Below are 27,231 nucleotides of genomic sequence, written 5' to 3'. Positions count from 1 at the left end.
CGCCTGCCCCGTTGGAGCGGGGCGGGCGCTTTCCCGGCGGCCAGCAAGGCCGAGCTGCTGGCCCCATCCTTGCCCGTCCTGCTGCCTACAGGGTGGATACATCCATGCGCTTCTCAGAATGAGCGGAGTAAAAGGTAAAAAAACCCCTATATATATAGTGTTATCTTTATTTCAAATGTCAAAAATTATTTGCGGCTCCAAGTGTTTTCTTTTCCCATGGAAAACGGGTCCAAATGGCTCTTTGAGTGTTAAAGGTTCCCTACCCCTGCTCTAGAATCACAACTTAAAAGGATTGTGTAATGTCAAACACCTCCACAAGAAGACCGGAAAATGGATTTTTTGCCTGTCAGAATAGACAGTACTGACCTTAATAGACTTTGAACTGTCTAATTCCATATCAAGCAGTATCACGTGCTTGGTGCCACATCCCAACCAGAGGGACTTGGTCTCAGTCAACCGAGGACTATGCTGTCAGAGTAACTATCCTATCTAGTAGGGTATCTCTAGCATCTGGATGGGATCTGAGTGTAATTGCAGGACCATATAAGGAGTATTTATAGTGTTTTAAAAAGGTGTGTGTGTGTTGTGCTGTGACCATTGCTTTAAGGCCAGGAAGGAATTCTAGCTTTGCTGCATTTAAGTCAGGCAAGGAAATAAATGTTAGTGAGGAAGTTTGGAACTCCCATTACGAAATTGCTGAACTACACACCTACCATGTAAGGAAGCAAAGAGTATCATAGCTTTCTGCCCTAGCATCTTAACTGGTCTTGCACAGAAGCCTTCATTTGGATAGTAATCTATTTTGTAGTACAGCACAGCTTTTCTTCCCAATAAGATGATCCTAGTGTCTTATCCCAACAAGGAAGGGTGAGTGGAGAAGATGTAAAACAGTCCCTCTACCATCCCCCTTATCTAAACCTTATTTCACACTTTACATTGTTTCACAGACCAGCTGGCATTTGCTGCACTATAGGTAATGCTTGTTTTCAGAGGCTCAGGAACCCCCGGTAGAGATGCTCAGTGGAGATGTGTTTGCTGACATTTAAGTTTCTTACATACTTCCTACACTCTTAGGAAGGAACTATACATGGCATGTAGTCCCATGATACATTTTACAGGTGGATTTTAATTCTATATGTTGTAACCACTGGGGCTTTGATTTAAAGGGGGAGGCCAACACATGGGGAGAGGGTGCCTGCTCCTTTCCCACTGGACTGATTTTCAATAAAACAATGATTCAATGCCCCTAATTTCTTTCCCTGTAGGCATAAAGTGTTGACATTCAGTAGGCAAATATTTCCAGCAGCTGCATTGTCAAAAGAATCACAGAACTACCTGGAACATATATTTCCATCGGCAGTACACAGTAGGGAGCGGGGGTGGAAGATTGATTTCTGTAAGTCTCCCTCAAGATTGGAGCAGTTTTGTTGAAAGACAATAGTTGAAATGGTTCTACTTAACACAATTCAAGATAGTTGACTGGTTGTGGTGGGTTTTTCCGGGCTGTGTTGAATCAGTTGAATCCGGCCGTGAAAGCCTTCGACAATACAAGATAGTTGAGTTTCTGTACCCAATTTCATTATCTCAAATCACTGATTCTGTCCATTAGCATTTTTGAACACACTTTCTAGTCATTTCCTCCAACCAGCAGCACCAATATCTGTCAACTTCAGCCTTCACAAATGCCAGGCCACTGGGAATTTCGACAGAGTAATCCCTTTGAAATTCCTTCTCAGTTGAAACAGCAAGACCAATGGAGGAAGAACCTCACAACACCAGGCCCCTCTTTGAATACAAATTCACTGGGTAAACTGTTGGCAGAATCATGATGGTAACTGAAACCCAAAAGCCATTGGTTTGGTCCAAAGAAGCCTGAAACTGTGATCCTATTGCACAGATGAACTTAAACTTAATCAGAAGTAAATCCCATTCATTTCAGTAGGATTTACTTCTAAGTCAGTGTGTGTTGTGTGTCTGGATAAAGTGGAAGATGGGAAAATGGTATGAGCCGCTTTGTGTTCCTACTGGGGAGAGGTGATATATAAATGATGTAAATAAAATCAATGAAATATCCACCCTTAAATGTTCAGATGAGCTGTAAGTGGAAATATGTAGGTATTACATAGGAAATGTGGGTGTATCTATCCAAGATCTCTTTAATAATCAGTTCTCCCTGTTTCATTCTGTCTTCCAGGGTCAAAATGTTTTTGGACTTGACATTATTGAGACTCCTGAGGGAGACAAGTGGCCCCAGCTGATAGTCCAGCAGATCCTTGACAGAGAACAAAAGGACACTTATGTGATGAAGATTAAAGTGGAGGATGGTGGAAACCCACCGAGATCCAGCACTGCCATCCTCCAAGTTACAGTCACTGATGTAAATGACAACCGCCCAGTGTTCAAGGAGAATGATATCGAAGTCAGCGTTCCTGAGAATGCCCCCATTGGCACATCGGTTTCTCAGCTCCATGCCACTGATGCTGACCTGGGATCAAATGCTCAGATTCACTTCTATTTCAGCAGCCAGATCTCCACTTTGGCCAAAAGACTTTTTGCCATTGATAACACCACTGGCCTTATCACGATCAGAGAACCGCTGGACCGGGAGGAATCTCCTGTACACAAGTTGACAGTCCTGGCAAGCGATGGCAGTTCAACCCCCTCGAGGGCAACAGTGACGGTGAATGTCACAGACATTAATGACAATATCCCATCAATCGACACCAGGTACATTATCAATCCTGTGAACGGGACTGTGCTTTTGTCAGAGAAAGCTCCGCTTAATACTAAAATTGCCCTGATTACGGTAATGGATAAGGATGCTGACCTCAACGGTAAAGTTACCTGTTTCACAGACCATGACGTGCCATTCAGGTTAAAGCCTGTGTTTGATAATCAGTTTCTGTTGGAGACTGCCATGTTCCTAGATTATGAGGCCACGCGGGAATATGCTATTAAAATAGTGGCGTCTGATTCAGGGAAACCACCCTTGAACCAGTCTGCAATGCTCCTCATCAAAATCAAGGATGAGAATGATAATTCGCCACTGTTCACACAGCCCATTATTGGACTCTCTATCCCTGAGAACAATGCGCCCGGAACCCAGCTAACCAAGATAAGTGCTACAGATGGAGACAGTGGACGCAATGCTGAGATCAGTTACATGCTGGGCTTGGATGCACCCCCCATTTTCAACCTGGACCGCCGTACAGGCATTCTGACTGCCGTGAGAAAGCTGGATAGGGAGAAACAGGACAGGTATTCATTCACTGTGCTGGCAAAAGATAATGGCATGCCACCCTTGCAGACCAATGCCACTGTGACAGTTTCAGTCTTGGACCAAAATGACAACAGTCCTGCTTTCACACACAACGAGTATAATTTTTACGTGCCTGAAAACCTACCCATGTATGGCACGGTTGGACTCATCACTGTGACAGATGCAGACTCAGGGGAGAATGCGGCAGTGACCTTGTCTATATTAAATGGCAAAGATAATTTCATTATTGATCCCCTCACTGGAGTCATAAGACCCAATATTACCTTTGACAGAGAGCAGCAAGGGTCTTACACTTTCCAGGTGAAAGCTGTAGATGGAGGAAGATTACAACGTTCATCAACTGCTAAAGTCACCATCAATGTTGTGGATGTTAATGACAACAGGCCTGTGTTCGTCATCCCTTCGTCTAACTACTCTTATGATTTAGTTCCGATGTCCACCAGTCCAGGCTCTGTAGTGACTAAAGTGTTTGCCATTGACAATGATACAGGGATGAATGCTGAACTTCGCTACAGCATTATAGGCGGAAACTCCAGGGGCTTGTTTATGATCGACCAGTTAACAGGCAATGTTACTTTGAAAGAGAAAGTCATTTCATCAGATCATGGATTGCACAGGTTGGTTATCAAGGTCAATGACTTGGGGCAGCCTGAGTCTCTATATACTATAGCCTTGGTGCATTTATTTGTGAACGAATCTGTCACCAATGGATCCTACATCCAAGAATTAGTGCGCAGGAATATGGAAATGCCAGTGGGCCAGAACGTTGGGGATGGCGAGATAACCCCCCAAACCAATGATTACATCAAGATAATTATTGCTATAATTGCAGGCACCATGACAGTAATCCTGGTCATTTTTGTGACTGCTTTGGTACGGTGTCGTCAAACACCCAGGCACAAGGTTGTCCAGAAAAACAAGCAGAGTGGCGAGTGGGTATCTCCAAACCAGGAAAACCGACAGATCAAGAAGAAGAAGAAGAAGAAGAAACGCTCCCCCAAAAGTCTTCTTCTCAACTTTGTAACAATTGAAGAATCTAAGCCCGATGATCCTGGCCATGAACACATCAATGGCACTTTGGACATTCCTGTAGAGTTAGAAGAACAGACTATGGGAAAATACAACTGGGCCACCACACCGACAACCTTTAAGCCTGACAGCCCAGATTTAGCAAAGCACTACAAGTCTGCCTCACCGCAGCCCACCTTCCAAATTAAACCTGAGACTCCAGTGCCCCCGAAGAAGCACCATGTCATTCAGGAACTGCCTCTGGATAACACCTTTGTGGTGGGCTGTGATTCACTCTCTAAGTGTTCCTCCAGTAGCTCGGACCCTTACAGTGTCTCCGAATGCAGCTGTCAGGGAGGATTCAAGACTCCAGGCTCTATCCACACCAGACAGGTAAATGGCAAAGGTTTTTTTCCCCTTTTCACCACTTCCTCTTCCCCCCCCCCCCCCCCACTCCAGTCCAGACCCTTTTACTTTTTCCTTGTTCTTTCATTTCACTGTGCCTCTAGATTAAAAACAAAATCCTGAATGTTCATGCTTGGCTGACGCACTGAGAAGTAAACAGTTTGTGATTCATCAATACTAAAAGGATGAGAATGAGAATGAAGTGACTCTTGGCTGCGAGGAAATGTTGATTGCCGAGCGAGTGTATTAGGGGTAATTCCTGTCTGCAGATGGCAGTGTGGCACTTCTCGCTTCACGGAGTCCATACAGCAGATTTGCAGAACAAAGAGAGGTTACCAGCCTGTTCCTGTTAGCTAGCATCACATGCTCAGGAATCTAAGTAATCTAGGCCAGGTGGAAAGCAATAAAGCTTTGTAGGATCTGATAAGTGGTTCTTAATGCTAATGGAGTCTGGAATTGCAGACTTCATTTGGTCAGAGCTATACCTCAAGGTCTCTAAGAAACAGGCAAGATTCTCGCCTCTTCCCCCATCCTGACCTTACAAGGGATTGTGTGCCAGTTTTCCAGGGTAGAAATATGCCCTGCTATGTCCGTTCCTAAAACACTGGGAGCCTATCACAATCAACAACATAAGACAGCACTGAAATTAATAGAGGGCTGTCTGTCTGTCTGTCTGTCTGTCTGTCTATTTGATCGAGGTATTACAAATGTTGTCCAGCCCTTGCTGGGAAATGCACTGTAGATTGAGTTTCCTGTGCTGTCTCCCCCAACATGAATAGTGAATGGTTAAAGCACAACTGGAGCTATTATCTAAAGGTGCAAGTACAAAAATAAGATCATATTTTGCTTTTCAAACTGTGAAAGATAATGTGGGGGGCTTAGCTCTAATTTTATTTGTAATTCTTTAGTGGGATCAAGGCATCAGAGGGGGTGGTGGCATCTCTCAAACTGAGTGATTCTTTGTACACTTCTAAAAGAGACAGAAAAAAGAGTATCTGTCACCTGCTGCAACACTAAAGGCGCACACAGTTCCCCTTCAGAGGGGTAGATAGGTATCATCTCCACTTCAGCTGAGGTGAGTCAATGTGATCTTCTCTCTTCAGAGATGCTTCCCCTTTGCCACTGTAGGTCAAGTGAAAGAGGCCTAAAAGTACATCCTTCTTAACTTTCAGTATACCTTTTATGGGTGTTGAAAGCGGAGTGGGGCCTTGTCACCTCTTTGTCCAAAATACAGTTTAGGTAGTAATTGTAAGAGCTTGCAGCAATGCTTAGTGCAACTGCTTCACTTGAAGTTGACTGTTTTGTCAGCCATTGTATGGGAGGAAAAACAAGAGAATAACATGCTTCTTAAATGCAAAAGAAATGTAATGCTGTCCTTTTAATAGCACTTTCTTGTGGATAGATTTTGATAGTAGTTATGGAGTGCAAATAAACTGGTTATCTTCTGAATGAAGAAAAGTTTGAACATGAAATTGGAACTACGTAAAACTTGAAAAAGGCACAAAGATAACTGAGGCCCATTCTAGAAACAACACAGAATGAGGTGGTAGACAAAGTCAAGTGAGAAAAGATGGCAGGCAAACAGTAATAGGTCTTCCGAGTGATCTTTGAAAAGCATTTCAGTCCCTCAGATCCTCCACTGGGATGAGGCCACATGGGGAAAGGAAAGAGGACTTAATTCTTGCATGCCTACGTGGTTTCTGTAGTCAAAGTCACAATTACCCATACACAGTTGTTAGCCCTTTTAAAATAAAAAAGTGGCACTCATAAAGACTAACAACATTGCAGGGGAATGTTTTGATTGGTGAAATTTCACGGGCTGAGGGATGGTTAAATGCACACAGCGACTCTGCAATCTGAATCATGGCACCACATAGCTGTAACTTAGCTTTAAAATACACTGAGAAGATCCTCGCTCGGATCCCCCCAGTTTCTCATCTATTATGAAGCCTTTGGCAGATGAATTCAGAGTGTAACGTTTTATACCGCAGATGCCATGCTTTTAAATTGCTCTCTAGGTAAAGAGATTGCTTTGTGTAGAAGACGGGTATATTGGATGGGAAAGTTTTTCACAGTCCTCTCTCTGCAGTGCTGGTTTATTCATTCAGGAACTTTTCCTTATGTGGAGGAGCATTAAAATATGGCCCTCGCAAACCTGCAGTCTGACATACAGTTCATAATGCTGCCGTCTGATTCTGCATAATGTAAACCTGATCAATTCATGTAGCAGCCTGAGGGGATGGGTTGCCAATGAGAGTCTGCTTCAGATCGCAGATGTAGACCTTGTTTCTTTAAAAGCACAAAGAGAAACCGCCTTCCCTCCAAGCGAAGGAAAACAAAACAGAATTTTGTGTATCGTACAAAAAGAGAGGTTGTCATTCAGCCAATTCCTTGGTGTGCTTGTTTCTACTTTCAGTTAGTATCAACCCAAGAGAACATTCAAAAGTAGGAGTCTGTAATCTGAAGTGGCACAGTCTGCTATCTTGTAACTCCTAGGGCACTTTCACACGTGCAGGATAATGCACTTTCAATCCACAATTGTTTGAAAATGGATTTTGCTATTTCGCACAGTAAAATCCAGCTGCCAAGTGGATTGAAAGTGGATTGAAAGTGCATTATTCTGCATTTGTGAAAGTGCCCTTACATCTCATTTATCTTCATGTGTGTTTGTAAAATGAATCCCTAGAGCTCACTTGGTAGGGATAGCCAGCGTTGATGCCTCCAGAATTTGGGGTGGCTTTGGGGAACCTCAGATGGGGTCCATGAGTTTGCCACTTTCATCTCATTCACACACTCTCTTTGAGCCTTATCTACATTGTCACCCTGAGAGGGAAGAGAGAATGATCAGCAATAGCTGTGACTTCTTGCCCTTTTCAGGGTACCCTTTCAAGTAGAAATAGTTGCAGGCCAGAGACCTCCAAGGGTTAGTGCACCATGCAATTTACACAGGCTTGCATAAGTGGAAACGTAAATAGACCTGATGCAGTTCTGCTTGTTCCAGATCTTGTAAAACACAGAGCACTTTCCTTCCTAGAAGGTATAGCACTGAGATATAATATAGCTGCAAAAGAACTTGCACAAGTTGAAATGCAAGTGGGAACACAATAATTTTGACTTGGTGCAATTGGCTGCCATAGACTTTTTCTTTGTATTTCTGCTAGCACAGGAGCTCAGGGTGGGGGTGGGGATTTTATTCTGGATCAAACCTATAGCCAAGACCTGATATAATTGAGAGGCTAGAAGTAAAAATAAATAAATAAGCTTTATATATTTCACAGACCATGTGTAGCCAGTGTTCACATCTGTGCATGAGAGATGGAAATAATAATTAATGTTGCCTTGTCTTAAACAAGCCATTGCATAATAGCCTCAAGAACATTTTGAATTAGGATACGGTGTTTTCCTTTACAATGTGCTACAGATCATTTTGGCCCTTCAGGCTTACAGATGGCTCCTAACGAATAGATTATAATGATCCCCAGCCAGTATCTCAGCTATTGATTTTCTTGTGAGGAGTTTGAGGACCCAGTTAGATATGATGCTGGAGATCCATGATTAGTAAGGTGCCATAGCAGTAAGGTGCCATAGTTTGGAGATTGACTTGAGTCCAGTCCTTGCTACTGATTTGCACCCAGGATTTGCCAGCATCACAGCGGATTATTGACCTGAGTCTCCTTTAGAGTGACTTTTTTTTCCCCCTGGAGAATCCTGAAGTCAGTAAGGGTAGGAAGTTTGGGCAAAGTTTTGAAAATTTCTTATTAACATCTGAGAGTGCTAAATCTGTGTCACATTCAGGTTTTTTTTTTAAAAAAAGAAAACAATGTCTTTTTGAATCTGTGTCTCTAATGGACAGCTCACACATGCAAGACTGCTGCTTAGCTTCCTAGTTGGTGGAAGTTACAGCTGACTGTACTGGTGCAAACTCGTACCAAGGGATGGTTGTGAGAGGTTGTGTTGGAAGTCAAAACAGACAATTTGCATGAGTGAACTGGGCCCTGGAGTTCTAATTTGTGCAGATTTTCATCTCTGTCTGGTTTATACTGAATGTTCTTTAGGAAAATACAACCTATAGCATACTGTTCTTGCTATAAGCAGGGTTGAAACACAGACTGTTGTGACTTTTGCTCCCATTGGTCCTCATTTCTGTGGGTAATTTTGTCATATGTACTGAAAAAGTCTGTTTTGGGCTATTCTTTACTATTGTAGTTTATCATACAACCACCCTCATTAAGCCACCATGATAGGAGAAAGTTTTATCTTGATTCCTCTATTTTGCATCTGTTTTTATTCTTCTTTCTGTATGCCTTTTCTTCTGTCATTACTTTCAATAGACCTTAAAAATAGACCTTGCTGAGGTGTATCAACAGTCTACAGAGTCACTCCTAAAGTAAGAGTCTCATAATGCAATCCCAACTCAACTTGTATCAGACATGTGACTGACAGTGAGATAATCATATGCCCCCCTGCCCTTTTTTAGTATCCAAAAGGCTTGGGACGGAAGGGAGGGACGACTGAGGCCCCTCCTCCTGCCATACTGGGCTGCAAAGCAGAATGGAGCATAAAGTACTTTTAAAGGTGAGTCCTCAGTCATATGTCTGACATAAATTGGGCTGGGATTTTCCCCAACACAACATGGATCAAATGTCTTGTGTAACAAGACCCTATGACTAAAATGTCTTTGGGGTGGGAATGTTGCTTGTCAAAATGTTTGTTTACCTCCTCAACTTCAAAATACTTTGTCAGGGGTTTAAAGGATGAAGCAGAAATGCTCCAAGTTCAAAATTACACTTAGCATTGCATTTTAAAGTAATAGAGTTAAATAAAACTTTGAGCCTGCCATAATTCTTGTGATGGAACCTGGCAGGGCTACATTTATTCCCTATGGGCATGTCTACATAGCAAAACCATGTTGCTTTTAAACCAGCTTACCTGTCATGGTTGCTACAATTATTCTATAGGGAACTATAGTCTGATGAGGGTGTCAAACTCTTTTTAAGATGTTATAGAACTGCAGTTCCCAGAGATGCCTGGGTAGAGAAAATGCCTATTAACACTGTTAGTTTACTTGTCTACTAGTAAAGAAATACCCTTTAATAGGGCAGCTTGGGTAGATCAGTGATCTGTTGAGGGGGAGCCTAAGAAAATCTTGTAATTTTAGCATGCCAGCTGTTGACCTGGCTTTTTTTTTAGGGTCCCTCTTAAATCTGAACTGCTTAGGTTATCATTTGCCTAATATTACCCCGGCAATATTAATTTTTTAAAAGTGTGGGAGATGGGATGATGAAGGCAAGGGCTTTTCTCATGCTGTTTCTCTGTTTGCCAGCTCTGAACGTCTTCGCATCAGCTGTTAAGTACTGAAGTCGTACACAATGATGTTAAGCCAGCAAACATGAAAATATGGAAATAGCACGAGAAAGCCCTTTGTCCTCTCTCCCTGATTGCCGGAAGAATTTTGTCGTCTGATCTCCGGAGGGGTTTTCGCATGGCGGTGAACTGTTCAAGCTGCCCTACTCAAAGGTATCCAGGGCGAGAACATTACAAAGAAAAAAGAAAGAGATAAAGAAAAAGAAAGAAAGAAAAGAGAGAAAGAAAGATGACAAAGAGTGACTTTAGTGCATTGTGCTATAGCTGTTCGACAATGTAGTTTTGCTAAGACGAAATAAGTGATATTAACCATCGCTCGGTGTGAATGGTGGTAACTATAAATCTTTTAATCTCTTAAGTTGCTAGTGACCACTTTGTCCTTCATGGACCTGTGCCCTTATTTATTTATGTTCAAACATCTGTTGTCCTCCCCACCCCCCACCCCTTATCGATACTGAAAAGGAGCAATAACTTTTATGCATACACATTAAAAAAAACCAATCAAAAGCAAAAACAAATGTAAAGTTCTTTATACTCCCTGCATTTTTTCCCCAATAGAACACATCACCTCATGTGCTCCACAATGAGAAGTCACAGTTATTTTTAGCTGTTTCTGTAAGCCGGAGATGGTGTTTTAAAGGCTAGCTAGATGCAGGCATTTCTCTGTGGTTGATTGGAATGTGTTGGTATGGCTTGGGTCACACACTTAGCAGGCTGGTGATCCTCTGTACACAATAGGGTACACCCATTCTTTCCACCAGGCACATTGTGTGCCATGCAGAGGTGCTGTTCCTTCGAAGGCTGCATATGCAGAAGCTCAGATCACAAGCTTTTTGCCCATCCCCCCAAAAAGAGAGAGATAAAGAGATAGAGGAGTGAGGTCACAGAAGCCAGGTGTAGGCGGAACACTCACTTCCCATTTTATGTCTGTGTGGAAGGGAAAAAGTCTCTTCATCCTATAATGGTAATTATCTCCAGCCTCCTAAAGATATGCATCGGGCTGGAGAAATAACCTGGCTCCTGTTTTCATATCCACATATATGTACTTGTAGCAGTCTTCTGTCTTTCATTTTATTGAAAGCAGTTCCTTCAGCTTTTTGGGGACACATTTCATTATATTATGTTGCTTAGTAATTTTATGAAGACCGACAAAGGCACAATTTGCATTTCCCCCCTGAATTTGTATACAAAATGCCTTGCATTTAGTGTGATAAACTGACAAATATATATTTAAAACATGACTATGCGTAGTGCAAATTGAAGTAACTGCTGTCTGGCATTAAAATGGCTGCATTTTTAGACAACTTGGCAAAATTACCTAATTTTCTGTTAACATAAGAGGTACTGTGTTCATTCTTTGTTGCTTTTTATGTATTTAAAATGTATTATGTCTATCACTGTTGCATTAATGTATTTTGTTTTGTCATCCTTTGGGCAATTATGCATAAAAGAATGTACACGGTGTGTAACAGTATTAGCGCTGAGCGCAACGTAATGGGTTCATTCCTCTTGGAACTCTACTACCAGCACAGGGCCCATTGGAAAGTCAGAGGGCTTCGCCAGGACACAGAAGTGTTTCTTTTCTTTCCAAAGTGATGCATTAAGCCCACATTTCTTACTTTCTTTGTGAACAAAACCAAAAAAAACCCCACATATATTAAAAAATGTGGATTAATTTTTTGTCATTGTCAAATGCTAACGTAAAGTTAGCATCTAAGCATCTCTGTGCCTGGATGTGCAAGAAACTTCTCAAATAGGACCTTTTTTTTTTTTGCACATTAGGTTATGTATTTTTTTTGCACATTAGGTTATGTATGTCAGAAAATCAGGTGCACAGATGGCATGAGTTTCTAGTCTTTGTCTCATGTTGTCTCATCTGACTCTGATTGATTCCCCGCCCCAGATAGGACAATACACCGCAAAAGTGAAGTGCATGTCACAGACACAACTCTCTGTTACCATATGCCGGGTGCAGAATAGCCTGTGTTAAGCACTTTTAAATCCTATTGATTTCAGATGGACTGTTCAGGCCTAATGGAAGATGCATGAATAGCTCTCCCACGTTTGTTTTTAAATTAAGAGCAGTAACATGGTCCTGGGAGGGGAGTAACCTTTCCCCCTTCTGGCCGCTTTCTACTGCATATGTTACTTGCCTCATGGAGCAAATGACAGTTGCAAGGTGGGTGAGATTTACAATGAAATTGTTCAGTGAAGCAAAATCCTTTGAAAACCGTAGACTCTGGAGTTAGAAGACTGTAACTCTGCTTGGGATGGCACTGCTACATGAGGAAAAAGCTGTCACGAAGAGAGCTTAATATCTTCCCAGTGACGCAGCCCTGGCTCAATCCCCCACCTACCTTTTGAAACTTAAATAAGAGGCAGATCTGATAACAGATCTCCTTCTTTTAATCTAGTTTTTCTCATTTTTTTCTGGCAAAATTTAAAGGACATGAAAATGCTTAATGTAGACTGCATTGTGCCCACTGTAACAAGTAAAAGATCTTCCAGCACTGAAATAAATATGAAAGTCATGGTGGGCAGAAGCATTTTAAATCTTTACATTCCCACCCCCCCTTTTTTCAAGCCACCTCTGCACAGTACACTTACATTTTAACTGGCAGTATTGAAAAGAAACAAAAATATTGAGGATCCATCAGCTAGGCTTCAGATTAACAAATCTCACGTGCTGTTGTATATCCGATGTAACTGTACTTCAAGCAGTCGCTTGCTGTGGTCCCACTTTCTCACCTGTCAACCTGCAGATTGTCAGCAAGGACTTTTGCCTAAAGTTCCCGTCACATGTTTGCTGTCTGGCTCTTTTGAAAGGAATTGCTTATTTGACTCTTTCTGATCTGTAAAGTATAATAAATCCTATTTATAATGGTGTATTGCAATTTTACCATATTGTACTATGCATTTTCAGATGTGGCTGTTATATTGCAGGGTGGGGGTGGTGTTAAATTTCATACAAGAAATTTCCCCCTCTATTCCTCCCTCAGAAATAACATCAGTGATTAAGAAATGTCTTCTCTTTTCGTCCTCTTCCTTCCTTTTGCCGTGTTAAACATGGCAAGCATCCTTAATGGTAGTAACAACACACAATACACATTTTGTGCAGTGTGCATGGAAGACAGGATTCTTAAATCCCCTGAGCCAAATGGTCTGTTTGTTTGTTTGTTTTAATTTATTCATTGTATCCCTGGGCTACCTTTCAAGCATGTCAAAGCAATATGGGGAGGGGGAGGAATACATAGGGAACAAAAACTCCAAATCAGCCGTCTTATAGTTAATAACACAGCAAAAGCAATAAAGGAGCAAGTTCCAGGAAACAGCAATTTCAAAGGTTATTCTTGACAACAAATAGTTTTCTGATTTCTCTGAAATATCTATAAATGAGACAAGGTGGATTTCATTCAAGGAAAAGTATATGGCATATTTTTGTGGCAGCCATATAAAAGGCCCCATTCAAGGCTGGTTTTTGTAATGAGGCACAGTGAAAGGATGGCCTCAGGCCCTGGATTATGGGAGGTGGGATTCCTTACTGGAACCCCTGTTTTACACCTCAACTTTTACCTTGATTCAGAAGGTATGGGAATTAATAATCCCTTCTTCCTCACTAACCCAAAGCACAGTAAGTTTCACGTATCCAGGAGGATTTCCTGAACTGAGGTTGGTTAGTCCTATTGAGCATCCAATGTGTGCAATGTTTTGTTTAAAGACTCTTGGGCAGCAAAGAAGAAAGGATGGTTGATGGTTCTGGTTGTAGATTGTTGTCCAGGGAGGGCAGTCTGAGGCATCACTAGGTATACAGCCATTCATGGCTCAGCTGTGTGCATAAACCAATTGGGTTTTCCTGCAGAATGGAATTTTTGGAGCAGGGCCATTCCTTGCATACTTGCATTTCCCAAGACTAACAACTACAGAGCATTGAGAATGGCAGGTTCCAGGGACTAATGAGGACAAGTTGTCCAGAGGCTGGGGAGATAGGCTAGGATAAGGGCTATAGCACAGAAAGGAATCTATAGTATGAGCCACATTTTCTGAGACTGAATGGGCACACTCAAGTATGATGGAACTGGACAGGCCAGGGAACCACACTAGGTGCAGAATTGAAATATGTTGCATGGGACTACAGAAGGGTATCAGCTGTCTCTCAACAACAACAAGAAGAGTTTTGATTTATACCCCACCATTCTTTCCTGTAAGGAGACTCAAGGCAGCTTACAAATTTCTTTCCATTTTTCTCCCCGCAACAGACAACTTGTGAGGTAGGTGGGCTGAGGGAGTTCTGAACAAACTGTGACTAGCCCAAGGTCACCAAGCAGGAATGTAGGAGTGGGGAAACAAATTTGGTTCACCAGATGAGATTCTGCTGCTCATGTAAAGGATCAGGGAATCAAACCTGGTTCTCCAGAATCGAATCCACCTGCTCTTAACCACTGGACTACACTGGCTCTCAACAACTTGGCCAAACTTAGGGTGAATAGCCATTGGATTTATGCAGCAGGCAGTGGTTCCTATATCTCAGCAAAAACATTGCAATTGCCTACTCAACTCAGTAGTAGCATATTATGCATAGAGTTTGCAGTGGTTGACACAACAGCGATAATGACTCCATCGTGAAATTAATATGGAAGAGAATTGAGGAAAAGATAGCTCGTGAACTGGATGGCCCAGCGTAGCCCGATCTTGTCAGATCTTGAAAACTATGCAGAGTTGGCCCTGTTTAGTACATGAATGGGAGTCTGTCAAAGAACTCCACGGCTGCTACACAGAGGAAGGCAATGCCATGAAAACTATGGGATGGCCATGGTTGGCAGTGAGTAGATGGCACTTCCTTTTCCATGCAGCTCCTGTGTAAGTCATTTGATTAAGTCCCAGACTTTCTGAGATTGTTTGGAATTCATTTCTCAATCTTATGGAGGGCTAAAAGCTATTTACAGTTCATTTTGGGAGGAAAAATCCCTTGGTTTATTCAACTCCATTCTAACACAAGCCCAGAGAACTAAGGCTGTCCCTATTAGTGGCTTAACTAGCGTTAGTGGTTTAACTCCATTGAATGCCATTAACACAGGATGATTTGCAGTGAGATGAGCTACAAATGCTGATCAGAAGGGAGTCAGGCTGGCTTGTGGGTGGCCATCATGGAACTGAGAACCAAAGTGTGTGCTCCCTAAATCTTAGGCCAGTTGCTGAAGCTTCTGCTTGTAAGGGAGTTCTGTGGTCAGAATTGGCCAGTTTGTACATCTATCCAGAAAGTTTTCCTCTGGACCACCAAAAAGACAAATAAGTGAGTCCGAGATCAACTCAAGCCTAAACTGTCCCTAGAAGCTAAAATTACTAAATTGAGGTTACTGTACTTTGGTCACTTGATGGGAAAAGAAACAATGCTAGGGAAATTGAAGACTGCAGGGGAAAGACAAAGACCCACCATTAAATGGACTGACTCTATAAAGGAAACCATGACCCTCAGTTTGCAAGATCTGAGCAAGGCTGATAATGATAGGACATTTTGGAGGATGTGGATTCATTGAGTCACCATAAGTCGAAAGTGGCGGACAGCACTTACACACATTATTAAATAGAAATTAATAGCTGATAATCCTGTCTTTCTTTCTTTCTTTCTTTCTTTCTTTCTTTCTTTCTTTCTTTCTTTCTTTCTTTCTTTCTTTCTTTCTTTCTTTCTTTCTTTCTTTCTTTCTTTCTTTCTTTCTTTCTGAAAAGGAAATTGCAAAAAAAAACCACCCAAAACTAGAATCCAGACAATTTCTGACTCCTAAGTTTCTGCTTCAATTGCATTTCGTCTTTTAAAGGAAGAAAGATAAATGGTGCAGCCCTTCCCATTGTCAGTGCAAGTGGTACGGCAACATCAAAGAAATTATGTTTGACTTTTCACATAAAGGTTCTGTCATACCAAACCATCAGCTGAATTATCAAACTGAATCCCAGCTTTCAGCCTCACTGGATATTTCCTTCTTTTTTGGTAATGAGGAGGGATGTCCTTGACTTGTCAGCCACCTTTGGCAGAGCTCCAGGTTCCTCCATCCCCCATAGCCCACCCCCATCTCAGCGTGGAGACCTTTTTTTCCTCAGCAGGGCTTATTGTCTTCATCATTATTCAGTCTGCACAAACAAGGGTGAATAAAAAGTACTCCTGTTTCACATAAGGTTTGTGAACAAATTCCTATTTCCCTCATTAATAATTCTGTACTGTTTCAAAAATAAAAATAAACCTGCTCGTTTTAGAGAGAATTTTGAATATCTTGTTGCTGCTTCTGTAACCTGGAAGTCTCTATGTGATGTGACATTTCCCTTTTGATCCTGTCATTATTTTTGTTCCTTTCAGTTTTGACACACCACATTTTCTCCATAAAATGGAGACACGTTTTAATAATACCTGTGCATCAGTTAGCCAGTATATGTATGATCAGTAAGTCACACTGTGTTTTGAACAATATACATTTTGATGTATGAGTTCCATATAAACTGCTTGCAAAACACACACATTAATACAAATAGGGTTGCCATCTCCAGGCTGAGAAATTCCTGAAGACTCGGGGGACAGAGTTTGGGGAGGGACCTTACTGGGTTACAGTGCCACATAGTCCCCTTCCAAAGCATTCATTTTCTCCTAGGGAATGGATTACTGTCATCTGGAGCTCAATTGTAATTTTGGAAGATTTACACACTCTACCTGGAGGTTGGAAACCCTAAATAGAAACACAAATGTCAAAAAGCAGACAACCACAGTAGCTGACATAACATTTTTTAAAAAGAGAAAGAAATGAAATAGCAAACATTGGCTCATCCCGACTTTGTTTACATTGCTATCTCTCGTTCCTAGTGGATTTAACTTTCTTTTAGTATGGTACAATGGCTAAAAGGCTGGACTTCTCCCAGAGAGACCTGCATCAATGCATCCCTTGCCTGTGACTTTCATGGTATGCCTTTGGGCCCCAGCTACTGTCTTTCAGACTAACCTGTTAGGATTGTGATAGTACAAAATGAGAGGAGGGAACCATATTGTGCCACACTGTTTAGTGCAAATAAATCATGAAAGAAAAAAAAAAGTGAAGATGATTTGGCCAGATCTGATTGGCTATTTAACTATTTTCTGTGTCAATCTGTTCACTGAATGATCCATGCAAATGATCCAGGGAGGCCAAGAAGCATCTTTCAAGGGAGAACAGAATCCTAAAACAGCAGGAGACAATCATAGCAAACAGGACTGAAAAATAAGCCTGTTTTAACAGTCTAGGTACATATTTTTACCCTATTGGAACAGCTATTTTTTTTTCCCCAACTTAAACTGCAGAGTATTCAGTATGGTATTGTCGAAGGCTTTCACAGCTGGATTCAATTGGTTGTTGTGGGTTTTCCGGGCTGTGTGGTCATGGTCTGGTAGGTCTTATTCCTAGGAACAAGACCTACCAGACCATGGCCACACATCCTGGAAAATCCACAACAACCAGTATTCAGTATAGACTTAGCCAAAACACTTTCCTTGGAATCCAAAGAAAGTCAATTGCAGACAATTCAGAAACCTGAGAACAAAAGAAATGTTTTCAGAACTGTTTCTGTGCATGTCCCATTTATTCCAGTGGGATATATGTGGTGCACAGTGGTTCATGCCCAATATCCCTGCTTTTGTTTTTATATAGAGTTTCTGTGTCAATAGTTCAGGCAATACTTGTGCTGTTAATGGCATTTTCCTCTGTCACATTCACTGTCTCCTCTGCTTATAAACTTCTCTTTCCACAAATATGCATCAAACCAACAAGCACTTCTGAATTTTATTAAAGCACAGCAACTCTGAGCCAGAGAGGACAGTTAGAGGTTAGAGAAATTTAGATTATTTAATTTTAGTGCATGTAAGCATACGCTTGACCATGAGCCTACTAGAGAATTTTGCAATATGTTGAGTTCCTAGATTTTAAAAGCTTTGAGTCAATAGTGCAGATAGATGAAAGAAACATAACTTTTTCCCCCTTATGGATGCTCTTATCTTGCAAAGCCACTCAAAGAAGAATATTAGCTCCGGGCATGAACAAATAAGCCATTTTAAGCATTGGGTTATACATGCTTAAAGGTAAACATTGATTAATTACTTTGCTAGCTTGGGGAAGTAAGGTTGGTAACTAAGGTTTAAATCCTTTCCCAGCTGTGGCAATTCGTCTGCTTATATTAGTTCTTCACAATTAGGTCTTAAATCTCCACACAGAGACTACTACCAGCATGGCTATATTCAATATTTCTCCTCAGTCAGCCACTGGAGATTGAACAATTACAGGGTCTTGGATGCTTTTAAAAGATTGGGGCTGCATGCCAGGCACCCTGACTGACTCAGCATGGATCCATCCTATGCCAAAAGTTGCAGGTAACCCATTCAAGATGGGGATTTGAGACTTCAATTCTTCCTCTTGAATGAGTGGTCATTCCCCCACTGAGCAGCCGACCCTCCAGCTTCTGAAACAATGTTTTAGAGCAGCTCTGAACAATGTTTCTCTTTGGTGGAGGGCTGATTGTTGGGTACAAAGGGGCATTCTTCCCATCACTTGAGAAAGCAGCCAGCAATAAATTGCTTTGAAAATCTAAATCTGGGTATCTCTGTCCAGTCTGAAAACATAAAAATGATGCAAGTTTTAGAATTCACTCTTTTTTAATAGAGTGTTGAAATAGTGACATGAATTCTTCCATCAAAACTAATTCGTATCAAATACAGCCAGTGTAAAACAACAACAACAACAACACAGTAGCTTCTTTTTTTGGACTTGTTATTAAAACTAGAATGTTTTAAGGGTAGGAGGAATGACTTGCCTTTGGCACATGGTAATAGTCATATTTATCTGAGAGGGGAACACAACTTTTTTGGAGGTTTCTTATGAGGAAAAAGAGCCCTTCTGGATCAGATCAATGGCTCATTTAATCCATCTTCCTGTTTTAAATGATGGCCAACCAGTTGCCTTTGAAGGCCAACAATCAAGGCATAGCGATGTAGGCCTTTACTTGATGTTGCCTCCTAACACTGGTATTCAGAGGTTTGCTACTTCTAAATATGGAGACTCCCATTAATCAGCATGACTGTTAGCCATGGATGACCTTCTATGCCCCTTTTAAAGTCAACCACACTTGTAGTGATCATCACATCCACCAGTAGAGTCTTCTACCATTTATTTAATTACTTGTGGAGTAATTAAGTACTTCCTCTTGACTATCTTGAATCTATTGCCCATAAACCAGTGTGGATGCCCCTGAGTTATACTATTATGGTAGAGAGGAAAAAATATATCTGCCTACTTTTTCCATTCCACATATATAGGGATCAGCTGGCTTTTTGGATCACATAATTCCCAGATCTGTCAATCCTTAGCAGCAGCACAATGACATAGAAACTGGCTGGGATCTGTAGCAGTGGTTCCTAACCTTCAATCCCCTATAATCACCTGCCATAAAACCCCTCCCCAATGTATTAATTAAAATATTTATATTCAGTTTTTCCCCACTCGCTGTGGTAGTTCAAGGTGACTTACAAAAGAAAGCTACCAACCCTCAAGGTAACTGCCAAGTAAAATAAAAAGGCAAGAAGAAACACAGTTAAACAACTTTCCCTCACAACAATAGTCCCCTTATTAAATGAATTGCAGAATGTTTTTTTAAAGAATGAACATACTTTTTTAAAAAAAGAAAGACAGGCAGCGTGGAGGTCCACTGCACCTCCTTGTGGAGGGTACACCAGGATCCTGGAACTGTCGCTGAAAGAATAGCAGGAATATTCTGTAGCCAAACAGAAAGGAAGGGCTCAACTGGAGCCTTGGAGGCTCTTAGTCAGTGAGTAGGTTCATAACAACAAAAATACTTTACATAGGTGTATTTATGATATATGCATGCAATGAGGATGCTTAAGTAGAGATGCCAGTTTAAACCTTATGGATGCCAAGTATGGGCCCTGTCGCATCAGGGAGACTTTACATAGAGAAGACTTTACATGGGTGTCTTTATGACATATGCATGCAATACACAGATCCCAGGTATTCAATGATACCTTTGTGCTTGATGGCCATCAGACTATTCCATAATGTCTCATTTGATTCCTGTTTTTTGTATTCTACTTTTTGAAGGACTTGAGAGACAAATCTAGTAAGAGTCCTTAAAAAACAAGTTTTCTGGAAACCTATTCAGATGATCCTCCCAAGTTCAGAAGCCAGTGGCCTATCTGTATCAAAATGTAAGGTGGATTGGACTCATGAAGACCTTAACTGCCAAGGGGATCAAAAAGATTGTCTTTACCAGTGTGGATCTGCCACATAGATTCTTTTAGATACCTTCCCTGGGACTCTTTGACTCTTAAGATAAGGCAAGTTGTAACTGGGATGGGACGTTTTCTGCTGTGATAACCACATCTTTGGAGATCTTCTCCGTGATGTGACAGGGCCCATACTTGGCACCTATAAGGTTCCAGATTCAAACTGGCATCTCTACTTAAACATTCTCAGGTAGTTACTGATGAATAAGACCTTTTAACTACCTCTAAACGGGGAGGCACTGATAAACTATGGACCAATGGTCTGGATCCCTGTAAGATAGCTTCCTATAGTTATTTCATATGCCCCTCCAGGCTACCGGTACTTTGTTCTTGGCGTTTAGGTACCAGGCAAAGACCTTTTTACTCTTGTCTGCCTTTAGTTGCCTTCTTTCTTTTGCATCATTTTATTGGTTCCTGTTGTCTTCTCCTGTGATTAATGTCCTGCAGGTTATCTTTTACTTGGATTTGTGATTTTAAATTGTACTGATTGTATCCTCATTGTCTCTGATTATATTGCCATTCATTTTGAATATGATTATTATTTTTAAAGAAAAAAATGGACTCCAAATAATTTTAAGAAAAAAAACCCACACATTTAGGGTGAGGAGATCACAAGGAAGGGAACTAAATGTTGTAAACCCATGATATGCAGGAACAAAGCAAATAAACATGGGAAGGGATAATGCAGTTGCCTGCTAATCCTTGTTATTGATTATCAAAACTTAAAGTAGGATCCTTTCTTCTTTTTTATTGCAAAGTTCATGTCCCAGCAGAGAATTAAAAATGAATGTGCCACCCACATAAACATATAACTCTGGACCTCCTCAAGGAGGCCTACCTCAAATGCCAATAATCACTCCTATAAATGTTTAATTTGCCTAACTATGTGAAAAATGCCAATTAACAGCCAGCCAGCTTTCAATGGATCAAAGAAAAAGAAAAAAAGTGATAGCCATTCAGGACTGAATTCTGTAGGCAGATCAACAACAAGGAAGCTGTCTTGTGAGGGCCTGTTGGAAATGACAAATGCATGCTGGCATGTCAGGGAAACGCCATGCGTTTTGATGGCTGTCAGGCTGGAAAGTGTGCTAGTCAAAATTGAAGGGGTGCGGTATGGAAAATGAAGAGCTGCCAACCCACTTTCTATTGCCCGCTGCTTTCTGTGCCTATGGTGAAAACCTCCGGATGGTTAATATTTCTTTTGATGAGTAGAGTAAGTGTGGGTCTGTGATCCTCTGAATGCTTTGCTAGTAAAAGCTCTGCTCTCTGAGGATGTCTTGCTTGCTGAAAAGTTCAGAGGCTCTCATCACTTTAAAAAAATGCTCAAGATTGTATTTTCAGGAGCCAATTCCAGTCCAATTGAAGAATTATTCCCAAGAATGGCACACTTTGCTGAACACATACCAAAGTCGTGCCTGAGGAGTAAATTCTCTGGAGAAAATCTGCCTTTGTGATAAAGCTCCTCAGGCTGATTTTTTTTGTAAACAGCAGCAGCTTGGGAAAGGCGTGGCTTCACCTAGGGAAATAGGGGTGGGAAAAAGCTCTTTTCCTACCTGCATTATAACTACAGCTCTCCCCTTTCCCCAGTTACTTTATAACTGGTGTTTTGCTGTTCCCCTGTAAAACCACACCCTCATGCAGTTGCTTTTGATGTACCAAAAATGGCTAGCTGAGCTTCAGTGTATGCTTTTGTCTTAGACTTTAAAATTGTGGCTGCTTTCACCAGTGGACAAAAGAGGCAGTTTTTAAGGCGCTACCATAAGAAGCAACGAGCCAAAAAATAATGCCCCCTCTCGATTTTTCCTCTTTTCTTAATAAAAGAAAGGGCATAGCCAGCAAGTGCTATCAGCCACCACTGTAGCCACATCTTTGTGGCTAAGGAGAGTATGTGTGTGTGCTGGGGGGGGGGGTAGGCTTAAAAGGAACCATACCTGCCTCCTGGGTTGTTTTGCCAGCTGCCCACTTCATACAGGTGTAAGAAGCTGAGCATTCAGTCCAAGGCATAGAGTAGAGGTAGCCAACTGGGTGGGAGTTCAGCAGCAGCTGATGGGGCCAAGGCCTTGACAAGGCCAAGACATGCATTAACAACTGACTGGGCAGGCATCCAATGGCTGCTAGTAGAGCCAAGTCAGTGAGGCTTCTCCCAGGCAAAGTGGCAGCAGATAGAACTTGAACAGTACTTCAGGAGACATATCCCATAGCTGTTAGTGTCACTTTCAGTCAACTGGCCACTACAGAGGTGCCCTGCTTCAAGGAGTAGTGGACCATGTTGGGTTGGAACATGGGTCTTCAAACCATGGCCCTCCAGATGTTCATAGACTACAATTCCCATAAGCCCTACCACTTGGCCATGCTGACAGGGGCTGATGGGAATTGTAGTCCATGAACATCTGGAGGGCCATGGTTTGAAGACCTCTGGACCGTTGGAAGATAGTTGCACCTGAGATTAAGTGGAGGGTAGGGAGATGGCAGAGACAGTACTTTGTAGAAAGGTGGTGAGGTGGGCGACTGCCACCACCAGGTTGCAAATCAAATGCCTGCCCTAAATGGACACAAAAAGGCAATGAACCTGCTGTTCTGAAAACCTAAACATAGCCTTAATCTCAAGAGAGGCCCTTCTCCTCATACAGCAAGTTTCCCCTTTTAAAATGGCTATTTAACTTATAGGGAATTTTCCCAGAGGACCAGTGCCTTAGAGTGCCACTGGTGGCCAAGAATAAGTTGAATCAAGTCCAATAAACTGCACCAACATGTCAGGGACACTTCATCAACAATGACAATTGTGTCAGCTCACAAATTGTTTCCTCCTCCACAACTACCAGCTTGAAGGAGAGTGCAATAGGTGAGCTGTCCATCCTTTTGAACAGGAAATGTGTAATATGTAATGAACCCAACGACCAATAATAATATATAATGTACAGCAGTGATTTGTACCTGTTACAAAATGAAAGGAAAAAAAACCTTGCACATCTCTTTCGACTAATGCAATGAAGAGCTGTGCAAGTTTTTTCAGAACAGGTACAAATCACTTCTATACATTATATACTATTATTGGTCATTGCATTCATTACACATTTCCTGCTCAGAAGGATGGGCAGCTCTCTAAGCAGTATAATGTCCAATTGGCACATTACACTCAGAAATGGCTCTGCTGTTCTTTGGTACCCAGACCTTGTTACCACTCCGCTTCCCCTTTTTTTTTTGCAGATCAGCCTTTAATTGTTTGTTGTTGTTGCTGAAGACACTCATCTGCAATGGTGAATGTTTTTTTTTCTGGATTTTTTGAGGGAGGTTGTGTCACAAATGGAGGAGAGATTTAAATTGTTTCTGATCCGGTCAGGTTTTTTTGTGGAAGAGTTATGCATCTAATTTTGCACATGCACACCTCCATACTTGGTGGGATGTGCATGAATGTTAGTGGTGAAGAGTCTGACAGAACAATCCTAAGCAGGTTTACCCAGTGGTGAGTCCCATTTTATGTGATGGGACTTGCTTTCGGATTGCACCAAGAGCTACAGAATCTCTGGTTTGAATATCATATATGCTGCGAACTTACTAGGGCCCTTTCCCCACTCACTGTTTGCTGCGAGCTACTCTCACTGAGTAGCGCGGGGTCCAACGGCACTCCCCACTACAGGAGCAGCTACAACGCAGCCGCCCCGACTCTGCTGCTCTTGCGCCCCCTCAGCGTGGGTCATCCTGGCGCTGCTCAAAATGGCGCCTTTTCATGACCCCACGCAGGGTGCGGGGCAGTGGGGAAGCCCGGGGAACATGACCCTCACGCTAAAAAGGTCCTGGACCAGATGAAACGGACGTCATTTTAAAAGTGGGGAAACGGCCTAGGTGGTCTTTGGAAAGCCATTTCTTACAACTGGGTTGTTGTAAGGAGTATACTGTGATAATACATATAATGTGCTTTGAACACTTAAAACCGTTATATAAATATGTATTATATTATCATTATTATTTTTATCGTCATGAGAATCACATTGTGAAAGCCTCAAATTAGTAAAAAAGATCAGTCAGAAATTGATAATGCACCCAAAGATGAGTGGGAGAATTTACTTAAGTGGGAGGAAAATGCACACAAATCTTTGCAATACTCTGTGTACAAGATCTAAGACAGCACAATTATCATCTTGCTTTGTTAGCAGCCAGGAATGATTGATTGGTTACACTTCTTTGGTTTTGAGACTCTAAACATGGCTAAGAGGAGCGGGTGCTCAATTTGTTGAAGGATTCCAGCATCTGTGCCAACAATCCTCTTACAAAAGGCAGGGACAAGGTAGAGACAAGGAATCATTTTGGAATTAGCAAATGGCAGCATGGATTTTTGACGTGATTAGGAAATCATGCAGATTATGAATCGGGGGGAAAAAGATTCTTGCTCTGCTAACCCCATTTAACACTTGAGTAAGTTAAACTATTTTTTCTCTTAATGTCTCAGATGGTATTGAAGACTATGGCAGGGAAAATGAAAAGAGTAAATGAGGAGCCTGAAGATCGGCCAAAGCTACATTTGCTATATTCGCAAGTGATATCCAGTCAACGTGTGTGCAGTCTAATATCATATCGTAAAGTAATTCTGCTGGTGAGGCCATGTACCTGGTGCAGGGTAGGGGTATGGATTTCTTATTAATGTAAAACATGGAATCCTTTTAAAATATGTGCACCTACTGGTTGTGACATGGGTGTTTGCCTTGAAGTGTGCTTTTCCCATGGCTTTCTGTTTGCAGGGAAAGTCTCCTCCTGCTGCAAAGTGTCCCCAGCTGTGTTGATCCAAACTGCCATTTTGCCAACCTGCCACTTCCTTTGTGTAACCTCCCTCTGGATCACTTTTTGTTGTTGGTGGTGGTGAGGGTGTTATCTTGGGTCTATCAATAATATAATAGTCAATTCCATGGCTCTACTGCAGAATCATAGACCTCACCTGCAGCAAAGGAACAGAAACAGACGCAGAACAATTTTGTTTTTTTTTAAACAGCCCCTTTGATCCTGGCCGAAAGAGCTTTTTTCTGGGGGGGGATAAGGTGGAGTGGGGGACTGGAAAACATGAAGGAAGTGTGACACATCCTAATTCCTTTCACCTTTACTGCAAAGGGGAAGAAAAATCACACTTTGTGTTGTTTCAGAAACCATGGGGGTTCTCTGATCTGAGATCACTGAGATTTTTGAAGAGGCCAAAATGAGTGCATAATCAAGAATCCAACCAAAGAAAATGTGTGCTTGAAGTGAGGCAGAGCACAAATGCATAACTTTGCCACAAGAAGAAAAAGGAGAAGAAGAAGAGTTTGGATTTATACCCCCCCCCCTTTCTTTCATGTAAGGAGACTCAAAGAGTCTTACAAACTCCTTCCCCTTCCCACAACAGACACCCTGTGAGATAGGCAGGGCTGAGAGAGTTCTGAGAGAACTATGACTAGCCCAAGGTCACCCAACAGGTTTCAACAGGCGAGAGCCAGGCGAGAGTCAGTGGTTAAAAGCAGGTGCACTTTAATATGGAGAACTGGCTTTGATTCCCTGCTCTGAACCAAGATTAGCTTGTGCACTTCAGCACATGCCAGCTGGGTGACCTTGGGCTAGTCACAGTTCTTCCAAGATCTCTCAGCCCCACCCACCTCACAAAGTGTTTGTTGTGAGGGGGGAGGGGAAAGGAGATTGTAAGCCCCTTTGAGTCTCCTACAGGAGAGAAAGGGGGAATATAAATCCAAACTCTTCTTCTCTTCTTCATGCGTGAAGTGGGGAAATTAATCCAGTTCACCAGACTAAGAGTCTGCTGCTGATGTGCAGAATCAATGTGGAGAATCAAACCTGCACAGAAAAACTAAGATGGTCCATGGAGGGCAGGTCTACCCAGTGCTTCTCAATGGGTGGTAGAGCAGTTCTCCAAGTGGCTATGATTCTTGTATGCGTGTCTGCATAGCTAAGAATACAGATCCTCTAATTTTTTTTTAAAGGAGGAAAACCATATGTTGTCGGAATCAGTGGGGAAAGCTGAGCACAACCATGTAGGTTTTGGGCTGAAAAGGCGCCCATGATTGGAGCCTTCAGAGCAAATGTCCTGGGGCAACCTTCAGCAAATAGAGGCAGGGAGAATTCTGTCAGCAGCATACAAAATGTTGAGTGCAAGTGGAGGGTAAAACTGACCAGAGAGCTAAACAGTTGGGCAGGAAAAAGCCTCTTTCTTCCTGTGATGCCTGTGGGAAAAATATGAGAGGTGGCTTTTTTTTAAAGACATCCCTAGGACATCTTTTTTTGGGTGTGTGGAGTAAAATTAAGAAGTCCCCTCTTTTTAAGATGACTTTTTGTGCTGTGTGGAATGGACCATAGATGAACATTTTCAACCTTGTCCTGACAATTCTCTCATGCTTTTTTCTTCTTCTCAGTACGCCTGCTGAACATTCAAAAATGTTTAGACTATAGATGCCAATATGATGACAAAGCGAGTGAGCACAAACACAAACAAAGGTCCCATGTATTTTTTTCCCTTCCATCCCCCCCCCCCCTCTGATCCACAGACCTTAACGGTCTGAGCTGGGCAGGGGAGCAGCCTGTCTATATTTTAGGCAAAGGATTGAAGACAGTAATTCTTTCACAGGATGACAATTATTCTTTCCCATCAAGTATTCTTTCCCAGAATGACTTTGTGCCACTGTTGATGGGAACCTTAACTATTTCAGTCTCCCAAATTAAACTGGAAGCCAAGGGAACTACAATTGCTATCAATTCTGAGAAGCATTACTTCTGACCTTTGCCCAATGGCAGCTGCTGGCTGGCTGTTTATCCAGCGACAAATGCTGCCACATGATTTGCGAACATCGAGCATCACTGACAGGGTCTCTGTCTCACATGTACATTCCTTTGGGTATGC

The 27,231-nt window shown here is 42.0% G+C and overlaps 1 protein-coding gene across 5 annotated transcripts in view; it reads left to right on the top strand.

Annotated features, from left to right (window-relative positions):
• Positions 1-27,231, top strand: part of PCDH11X (protocadherin 11 X-linked) — an 896,187-nt gene that overhangs the window by 195,688 nt on the left and 673,268 nt on the right. For 3 of the 5 annotated variants that reach the window (XM_048514062.1, XM_048514060.1, XM_048514061.1), the window contains one exon: positions 2,195-4,681. In XM_048514062.1, the coding sequence (XP_048370019.1) occupies positions 2,195-4,681 (2,487 nt within the window). Of the gene's footprint in view, positions 1-2,194; positions 4,682-9,170; positions 9,269-10,016; positions 12,944-27,231 lie in introns of those variants that run through there. The other 2 variants (XM_048514063.1, XM_048514064.1) reach the window with 2 other exon arrangements.

This window comes from Sphaerodactylus townsendi, linkage group LG13 (genome assembly GCF_021028975.2).
Source record: "Sphaerodactylus townsendi isolate TG3544 linkage group LG13, MPM_Stown_v2.3, whole genome shotgun sequence".
Lineage (NCBI taxonomy): Eukaryota > Metazoa > Chordata > Lepidosauria > Squamata > Sphaerodactylidae > Sphaerodactylus > Sphaerodactylus townsendi.
Note: the sequence above shows the minus strand (reverse complement) of the source record. Positions and strands in the feature narration are given on the sequence as shown.